Below are 10,304 nucleotides of genomic sequence, written 5' to 3' on the forward strand. Positions count from 1 at the left end.
GCATAATAATAAGAAAATATCAACCATGTATGTACTTTACCTGCATGTACTCCTCCTTCGTAAGAGTCATTGCAACTCCCTTGACAAGCATCACTTTGTTATGCTCAAAGTCATAGTTTATCACCCTCTAGTTGTGAACCTCGTAGTGCATATCTAACGCAAGTTTCCTGCAAGCATTCTCCAGGACATACTCAGCTGCTTGGTCGCCCCAGGCCGCGCCGTTGTCTTCTAGAGGGCCGGGAGATTATGGAGCAATTGTATCTTGGCTTAGCGAGGCAGGGTCCTTGGGGCTATGAGATCGAGTTCCTAGAGAAAGCGGTTGAATTTCTTTCCAATAAAGGGCGACTAATTACTCAAAAGTTTTAAGCAATACACCCGGCCTGTGTATAGCCAATATGACACACGAAAAACACTATAAGATAGCAGAAAAAAGAAAACATCTAGACATCTGACGAGGCCACAGGAGGCAAAGTCCTACGACTATGTAGCCACCCATGTTGGGTAATAAACTCCTTGACCATACGCTCCAACCGTGTAGACACCTCCGTAAATAGGTTGCGGTCCTCCAAACGTTGAAAGAGGTTAAATTTAGCAGAAGCTTGCCGGATTCAGGCGAGTTCAGAGGCATAAGGACAATAACGCATCCTAAATTTTCACTCCTGCCAACCATTTGATAGTATATATGGCGCTGTAAAGTTTTCACCGAAAAGTAGGAACCTGAAATTCTCAGGCGTGGATTATATGACACACTAAGTAGGAACTATTTGAATGGACACATTTTTCAACCAAAACCGTAAAAGGTTGTTATTTTAACGTTTTGCCCTCTTTTACGGGATCTATTTGAGTTGCTCTAATGGAAAACATATGGGCATCAACACCACTAGATGGATTTGGAGTGTTTAAAAATTAATCACATTCAGATTGTGTTAGTAATCCAAATGGATCAACTTGAATTCTTGGAATCCAAATGAGGTGTTAGTACAATTTTGACATATCAAATGAGGCTGAAACAAGCATGAGTTTGCTAGTTTACTATTCGGGTGGTGGAGAAACGGACGGACCAAACAAGAGCTATGCCCTAGAATGCTCCTCCCTCCGTCCAAAATATAATGTGTCTAAAAACTATTGAAAAGTCAACATTTTCTAAGTTCAACCAAGTTAACACACAATTATATGACCAACTATAATACTGAATCACTATTAATAGATTCACCGTAAAATATTTTCTTAGTGTGTCCACTGAATATTATAGATGTAGATATGTTTTCCTATATATTTGATCAAATTAGGTAAGATTTAACTTTTACTAATGCTTAGGAGCCTTATATTTTAGGAAGACAGAAGGTGTACAAATCATGGCATCAAGAAGAAGAGGCATCGTTTTGGGACACACGAAAAACACTATAAGATAGCAGAAAAAAGAAAACATCTAGACATCTGACGAGGCCACATGAGTAGTTGCAACAATCAATATGACTAATGAGAGCATTGGAACTTCAGTGCATAGATTCATGTAATGTTTGAAAACTGAAAAGAAATTACATGATTCGCTTTATTTTTGTTGCATTTGTCTTATTGATTGCTTGCAACTACTCTAGAAATTTGTTGCAGGATAATTGATGTTCTTCGACTACGAAATGGAGTGGGTGGGTTCTTGTAAAATTTTGAACTAAGTTGGTTATTTATTTTGCAACAAAAGAATACTAGGAGGAAAATAAGAAGACGGTGAGTCAGGCAGCATGCATGAGAATGCAAATAGATTATGGAAAGTAACAGCGATGCACACATACATATATTGTTTCGGTCACGAAGCATGTCATCGTTTATTCATGCAGTAGCTACAACATAATGGACTGAGAGGTTAGATGTCCATCTTGACATAGATTCCAATCGCATCAAGATACGAACCGGAGCGTCCGTAGAAGCCGACAATTCTGCCCCCAGCTGCTGCTGGGAGCTCGAACGGTGTACCATCCTCCTCCCCGTATGGCCCAAATGTGTGCAGGTTAGTGACGAACGTGAGCGAACTCACACACAACCAATCACCATAATAGTCTATGTGCCCTTTCACGCCGGTGAGGTACTCGTCCTGCTCCAGACAGATGTCCACAACCTAATAAAAATAAATTGAAAAAATTTAATCACCCCCAAGTCTTTTCATGAATAAAAAGTTTCTCCAAACTACAAAGGAAAAACAATTTGTGATGGTTATACTTATACCTCTGAGGGCTTGCCATAACATTCAGTCACAGGAATACCCCATCGGTCTGTCTTCTCTTCCCGTCCATCCCGCTCATAGAACACTGTCATGGCATCGACCGTGTTGACGCGGTAGCAGACAACCACCTTAACAATACGGTTGACGCCGTGCACGTCCATTTCCCTAACTTGGCCACCAATGCCACCGCAAGGACCCATCTTCAACACCAATCTTGGAACGACGCTGGGGCATGTCTTCTCGTGCTCCGCCTTCTCATGGTAGAGCATCTTCCCGGCAGTGGATTCGGAGATAGCGTTGGGGCAGGCAACACAAACGGATCGAAGTATAGCCTCGACGGCGTGGCAGCGACTGTAACTCGTGCGGACGAAGGAGGTGACGACGCACGATGCGCACTTGTTCTTGTCCGGCAGGTTGTCGTGGCAGGACGAGCAGATGAGGTGACCAGCTGCACACTGTTCCGCGGGAAAAATAAGTAAACTGAAAGTTGCGTGCAAGTTAAATCCACTTGCAGAATGTGGTGGGTACCTGTAAAACTGGAGGTACGAGGAGGTGAAGGCATCTGCGGCAGCGAAGAATCTGCAGATCAACGTCGGCAGTATCCCGCATGCTCCCTTTGAAGATCGCCGTGGTGCTGTGGGTCTTCTGCATCTTGTGTTATCTCCTTGATCAGCACTCCTTGATCGGCACTATACAACTTTGCGTATCAGGTGCAATATATATACACACATGTGGAAGTCCAATCGATCAGACTTCCAAATCTACCGCGCCGAGATGGTAGTAATGGTGCTGGTGGCTGTACCGTACCGAGAGGGCATGGAGCTGGGTTGCTTTCATACGGTTAGCAGAAAACCAGGCAACGTTTTAACCCATTGACAGAATAGGAGTAATAAATTATGTTTCCCAGAGGACGAGAAAAACGGAAACGATTACGAGCAGTGGCCGCCTCCTCGGTGTTGATGGAGTTGCATGCATGTCGTTAGTGGGTGTCATGCGAACGTTTCGGCTGAAGAGAGGAAGCAACAAGCAACAATGCTACCGAGCCTCTCCAACTTCCGCTACCGCATCGCTATATATTCGAATCTGTCTCCTCATTACGCTCCTAGCCACCAACTCCCACTCGCACTCTCCAAGATGGAGAGGACCGGCACCACCAAGACGGTTATCAAAGAGGAGAAGCAGCACCATCATGACGGTGAGAGCAAGTCAGCAGCCGACGCCAATGCGATCGTCGATCCGGAGGCACTGGATTATCTCAGATGCCTTCACACCCTTCTACCGCTAGTGTACCAGGTACAATTACAATACATGAACCTACTCCAACTTGATTTAACTTGCAAGAAACTTCAGTACGTAAAACATCCCTTCTTTCTATCGGTTATCAGGTGCAGTGCGCAGCTGGGCATGTCGTTTGTTCCTCCTGCCACACCAAGTGCACGTCGTGCTTCAGCAAAATGGTCGAGCGCACCTGGCAATCCATGAGTCTCGCTTGCCCCAATGCCAACCATGGGTACCAACAGAAGACATGTTCCAAAACAGCCGGCTCTGGCAACATCGCCAGTCGGGTTGTGAAGATGGGCCCATGTGGCGGCGGTGGCGGTGACGCTTGGGAGATGGAGCTCCGTGGGGTTAACCGTATCATGGAGTTGCATCTCTGGCACGGCATCATGGTGGACGCCATGCTGGTGTTGTGCGAGCATGACGTTGGGTTGCCGCAGATCAAACTATGGGGATGTCCTCAGGCCTCCAGCTGCTCAGAGGTATACTCATCACACCTTTTGTACTCTTTTTGAGAGACACTTGTACACTATATATTTATGGAACGGCTTGTAGACTTTGTAAGTTTCACTGGTTCGATATTTTTGCATCTCCAGATCTATTTGGAGCAGGATGAGTACCTCACAGGCGTGAAAGGGCATGCAGGTGAATGTGAAGGCTGGTTCCGTTTGAGATCCTTAACTTTCATCACCAACGAGCGCACTCTGGGGCCGTATGGGACAGAGGAAGGTGCTCCGTTCGAGCTTCCGGCGGCGGGCGGCAGGATTATCGGCTTCCATGGGCGCTCTGGTACCTTCCTGGACGCCCTTGGCACCTACGTCAACATGGACGCTTAATGCTTACCATATGCTACAATCCTACGGCATGAATAAATCAAGACGTACATTCGATCAATGTATTGGATAATCTATTTCCATGGTGTATGTTGTCTTGACCGATCAATGTATTGGACAATTATTTGCATCTCGCATGTTGCCAGACGTGTGATTCTTGTCTTCATGATTTTATCACTAGTTTATTTTTTAGAATATAATTTCCAAATTGTTGAATCCTACTCTAGTTGATGAATATCAATCATCCAAAAAAACAAAATTATTATCTTTTGCAAAAAGAAAATTGTATATGCGTGAAACAAATAAGTACTCCATAAGAAAATTCAACATTTGCTGTTTTGCTTTGCAACCTATTAGGAATTTAGGCAATAATAGTTTTAGTAGACTGACTACTCCTAACACTCATCTCGATCATACTGATGTGGCTGCAAAATGACACTTCCTCTTGACCTCCCATCCTTTTAGTCTTGCTAAAAGCTTGTGCCTAGCTATATACACATATCTTTATAGTTTAAATACCCGGCAAAAGATTCACCATTGCATCAAAATTAACCTGCATGTCCTCCATTAAAGGCCGACGTGTTAGTTTTTCATTCCATTTTCCAAAATGTTTATGGCTAATAGTTTTTGTTTCGTTGTTCCATTGTATTTGATGCCATAACGGTACATTTTTTATGAAACATTAAGAAAACATAGGAGTGTCATGTTTGTGTGAGGAATATTGAATATCTTTAATGTGTTATGTATTCTTATAATAAATGAACATATTGCATTCATGGTGGAATATATTTAGAACAATATTATTTCATAAAATTATAATTTTTATTTGTATGAATAACTTTCAGAGCTGAGATAAAAAAAATTGCATACGTTAATGCTTTCCATATAATATTTTTACAGACATTTCTCGATACTATAATGTGACACCCGTCACACTTTGCATAGACTAAATAATATATTTGCAGAAGAATATATGTGTTTTCGCTCAAGTTTGACGAATAATGTGCTAAACCTTTTTTAGATGATTAATTAATTGTGAATTTCCATTTTTCTTTGTAAACAAAAAAGTAAATAGAAATACAAGATGATGGATGCACATGCACTCATGTCTGGTTTTTAACGGAGGTGGCCACCCATGGGTATTCTGGTTGGTGAGGATCAGCACAAGGGGTTGTCGGTGCTAGTGGAGAACGAGGCGGACATGCAGTGGTCGGCGCCCTCCTCTTGCCGCTGCCATATATACGTGGATGGAGCTTCGCTAGGGAGTAGATGCGATGCCGCTCATGGCAGTGGAGAAGCGTGGGTCAGCCGTGTGCTCCATGGTGGACGACGACTACAATTTAATGACTTGATGAACATGCCCATCCGATAGGCAGGAGCTCGCCGCACAAGAGAAGAGACCAGGGCACGTCTCCTAGATGTTGGATGGTTAGGAGTAGTAACTTCCGAATGAAATATTAGGAGGTACTCCCTCCGTTCTGAAATAGTTAAAATTCTAGCCTCAAATTTTATTGGTTATTGTTATTTTCAAAGTAGCTTGGATTGGTTGTTCGCATATCCAAATAGTATCAATAAATGCAATACTAGTTTGTCTCTTTTTTTTTCTAAATTGTAGACTAAATCAGAATGGAGGGAGTACACGTGTTCCTTTTTTTTACCAACACACCTACTCCATTGTGGGTCCCATAATAATTCATTGGTCTTGGTGCCAAAGTAATACAACCGTAGAACATATTTCATGCTAAAGTGTAAGTTCCATTATTTAGCCAATATATAAAAATATATAAAACAAATCGGCATGACATTTGGGGCCTATCAACATTGTTGGGAGATCATATCTACTTCGCAACAACAAATTATTGTGGCAATATGTCCAAACTATTACCACATAAGTACTTTTGTTGCAATACCTATTCTGTTTTGCAAAAAAAAAAATGTCAACAGAAGAAAATGGTTGCATATATCTTAAATATTGCCATGAGCTAGTATTTTCTTGCACTAACTACCCTCTATTGCAATGAAAGTTTAGCTTCCCTCAACGAGCAGTAAAATTGTGGGAATACATGACCCCTATTACCACAACAAGAATTTACATGGAAATAATGCAATTTACTGCAACAAAAATAGTTTCATTGCAATACACCAAAATCATTGTAGTGCGGGCGACAAAGGTGGGGCTACTTCAAGAATCAATGGAGAGAGAGAGTGAGTAGTTGACAAATGATAGGGAGGGGTTGATGGGAACACAAAGAAGAGCGGCATGTATTGGAAAGATTCGGGAGGAAGAGAGGATAAATGGGAATTGGTTGCAGTTTCCGCCAACGGCTTATCATTTGTTCATCAGTGATATATCTTCTATACATTGATGGTTTTCCCGTTAGTTGTTACCGTGCAATAGAGGGTTAATCTTAGGTACTCTAGGGCAAGGTTTTGGTTACCGACCGGGATTTCTAGTTACCGGCCGGGAACCGGGTTTCCCGAGCACCCACGGGAAATGGGCCTCCCGGGCAAAAAAAATCGAGGCTTTTTGAATTTAGCCCGGCCCAAAGAAGCCTCTGCCCAGTCCATCCCTAACCCTAACGAAGCCCTCTCCCGCATTGCATCTCCTCTCAGTTGACCGACCCAAAACCCACGATTCGCCCCCTCCCCAAAATTAGGCGACTTGGTGGCGGCGGCCCGACTGTTGGATTGCGGCGGCGGATTTCTCCTCCATATGACTCTCGCCGTCGCCTTTCCCTAGCCTGCTTCCTCTTCCCCGGCTTGGGCGCCACTCAGAATGCCCGGTAGTGGAAGGGGGAGGCCTCTAGGAGCAAGCGTGCAAGATGAGGTCGACGCTGACGTGCAAGGCGGCAAGGGTGCAATGGGTAGGGGAAAAAGACTGAGGGAGAGGAGAGCAAGAGTCCACCAATGTTGGTGGTCGAGGTCAAGGTAGAGGTCGAGGTAGTGGCAATGTGATGCTCTTTGTCGGCCATGAAGCATCGAGCCATTCATGGAGGGCAAGCGTCCCGGCGGTGACCTACACAAGCGAATTTACCACTTACGAAGCTGGTCAGGGTGGCTTAAGCAGAGGTCCAGAGGTTCCACTACCGTTTGGAGATGATCCACGTGCTGGTAATTATGTGGGCAAAGTCTTTGTTCAGACTGGAAAATGATAAAATAAATGTTGTTTAATCACTCGAGAGTACGTAGGCGTGAGTGTATTCGTGTGTTTGTGAGCGTCTGCGTTTGTACTGTGTTTCTAAAAAAATATTATTTAAAATGGATTTTATCAAAGAAAATCAATTTTTAACTGCTATGGTCCCTAGGGCATCTCCAACGGGGAGACCCAAACCGGACACGTTAGCCATCCGAATTTGGTCGGTTGTGTCATCTCCTGCGCACGCCGTGACCCATTTTCTCACCAACGGTGCAACCCAAATCCAGCACCTTTTTTTCTGGCTAAAAATCTCCTGCCGCAGAGTCCCTTGCACGATAAGATCCTGAAGACGGAGCTTTTCAGCAAGTCCTCAGAGCTCAAGACAAGCACGCCGCCGCGCACGATAGCCACGCTGCGGCCGCTGCTGCTCCGCACCGTCGCGGCAGCTGCAGGGAGCACTTCTGCGGATGTCCGTGCCTGAGCCGTGCTATCGCGTCGAGGCGCGCACGGCCATGCTCACGGCGAGCTCCGCCTCCTGCCCGCGTGGAGGTTGCGAGGCGCGGCCGGCCCCGTGCCTGCAGCGGCGTGGCGAGGCGTGGCCGGCCCCTTGCCCGCGTGGCGGTGGCTAGGCGTGGCCGTCACCCATGCCCACGCGGCGTGGCGAGGCGCTGCTGGCCGGCGGCGCGGAGCTTGTTTCGCCTCCAACGACTTTCGGCAGGTGTGAAAAAGGAGGCGCCAGCGACGGGTGCCTCCATGCATAGACGACGGCTGTAGTCCACAAGACGAGCCAAACTCTGGCGGCTGTACCCATGATTTCCATGGAGGAAAGGAGGACAGAGAAGAGAGAATGGTGCGGGGTCTACTGGATTTCCTTTGTCTCTCTGTCAAATGGGCCAGAACGCGTATCCGCTTGGAAAGAACCGGACCAAAACGCTTCCAGATTTGAGCAGTTTTGGGTCAAACCGGCGCCGGAAGCATCCGCTTTTAGGATGGGTTCCCCGCTAGGTGCAGTTTTGACACATCTGTTGTCCGTTTTTAGGTTTGGATCTGTCGTTGGAGATGGCCTTAGTCCTTACAATTTTACGCTGTACAGTAGAGATTTGTACGAACTCAAAAGTTCAGTGAACTGCATGCCGTGTACTAGGAGAAATTTGCACCCGGCGCATGCAAATGGATATTAAACTTGACAATAAATTCGGTTTTCTCGAGATGTATGAAGACGCATTAACGGCGCATGTTCCATAGAAGATGAAACAACTTGGGTAGCTAGAGGGAGTCCATCCTACACCAACGCTGCCTCCATATATTCCATCTTCTTCCACGGCCAGTTCCCATCACCTCCCACTAGCAGGGCGCAGTACTAGACAGCCCTCTCAAACATTGGTCAAGCAGAGGGAGCAGATGGAGAAAACCGACGCCAAGGCGTTCGTCGAAGCGGAGCAGAAGCAGCTGCCTCACGGCGGTAGCAAGACGGCCGCCGCAGAGGTGATCATCGTCGATGATCCGGAGGCTGTCAGTTGCCCGAAATGCCTTCAACCCCTCAAACCGCCAGTGTTCCAGGTACAGGCACACAAACTTCAATTGGATTTGCTAAGTTTTCTTGACGCTTCATATTACCTGCTTATATCCCACTATCTGAATATGTTTCGTACTGTACATACAGTGCGCAACTGGACATCTTATCTGCTCCTCCTGCCACGACATGCTCCCGGACAAGAACAAGTGCGCATCGTGCTTCATCAATACGGGCTACTCCCGCTACTCCCTCCCCACAAGCTACAGCCGCTGCCATGGGGTTGAGCGCATCCTGCGATCCGTGCGTGTTGCCTGCCCCTACGCCATCTACGGGTGCACTTCCGGGAAGATGCTCTACCACGAGAAGGAGGAACATGAGAAAACTTGCCCCATCAAAGATAGCTCAATGAAGCGGCAGGGACGTGTTCTGAAGATCGGCCCATACGGTGGTAGCGGCGGCAAGCGGAGAGAGATGGACGTGCGCGGCATCGACCGTATCATTAAGGTGGTTGTCTGGCACCGCGACTTCACGGTTGACGCCATGACCGTGGTCTATGAACGGCATGGCCGGGAGGAGCAAACAGAACAATGGGGCACACCTGCAGGGGAGTGCTCAGAGGTACCCCACTGTTTTTTTTAGACAAACTTGTACTACTTCCCGAAACGATTTTGCAGTGACAAAGATTCACTGATTTGTTTTATTGCCCAGATCTGTCTGGAGTCGGATGAGTACCTCACTGGCTTGAAAGGGCACCTGATCCACTACAACAACGTCTTCATGATCAGATCGCTCATCTTCGTCAGCAACCGGCAAACCTTCGGCCCGTATGGGAAGGAGGACGGTGTGCCGTTCGAGCTCCCCGCGGCAGGAGGTAGAATCGTTGGCTTCCATGGACGCTCTAAGGATTACCTCAATGCTCTTGGCACATACGTTAAGATGGTAGTCTAATCGACAATCTGAAGCCGTATCATCAATCGTGCTGCAAGAACAAGTTTAAAGACGTACCTTGTGACTATATTGTAAACGTGGGCAATCTATCTGCATCGTTACTATGCATGCTGCAACGCATGTGGTTATTTTGATGGTGAATATGATTACCGAGTTTCATGTTTGCAAAGTAATTCAGCAGCAGGGACTATATGTACGACTATCAACGGCCATCCATCAACAACAAAAATTAGCGTGTGAAACAACTGTGTAACTGTTGCATACAATTAGTGTGTACCCCAACTATATTTTTGAAGAATACTTCTGCCAACTATTACGTATTTACCGAAAGAAAACTGCACTCAATACTCCTACACTGCATGCTGTAACTTGACA

The 10,304-nt window shown here is 46.0% G+C and overlaps 1 protein-coding gene across 1 annotated transcript; it reads left to right on the forward strand.

Moving 5' to 3' along the window:
• Window positions 1–8,866: 8,866 nt before the first annotated feature.
• On the forward strand, window positions 8,867–9,929 carry LOC124664249 (jacalin-related lectin 3-like). The gene is made up of 3 exons (XM_047201814.1): window positions 8,867–9,025; window positions 9,129–9,599; window positions 9,690–9,929. Exons 1-3 carry the CDS (start codon window positions 8,867–8,869, stop codon window positions 9,927–9,929), a joined length of 870 nt encoding a protein of 289 aa, XP_047057770.1.
• Window positions 9,930–10,304: the final 375 nt, after the last annotated feature.

The sequence above is a fragment of the Lolium rigidum genome, chromosome 6 (assembly GCF_022539505.1).
Source record: "Lolium rigidum isolate FL_2022 chromosome 6, APGP_CSIRO_Lrig_0.1, whole genome shotgun sequence".
In the NCBI taxonomy this organism is placed as follows: Eukaryota; Viridiplantae; Streptophyta; class Magnoliopsida; order Poales; family Poaceae; genus Lolium; species Lolium rigidum.

What these genes read in the sequence shown, in the direction of transcription:
- LOC124664249 (XM_047201814.1), top strand. Translation starts at nt 8,867, where the DNA reads ATGGAGAAAACCGACGCCAAGGCGTTCGTCGAAGCGGAGCAGAAGCAG. An exon ending in TCAAACCGCCAGTGTTCCAG is followed by an intron (nt 9,026 to 9,128) that starts GTACAGGCACAC and finishes CTGTACATACAG; the next exon opens with TGCGCAACTGGACATCTTAT. An exon ending in CTGCAGGGGAGTGCTCAGAG is followed by an intron (nt 9,600 to 9,689) that starts GTACCCCACTGT and finishes TTTATTGCCCAG; the next exon opens with ATCTGTCTGGAGTCGGATGA.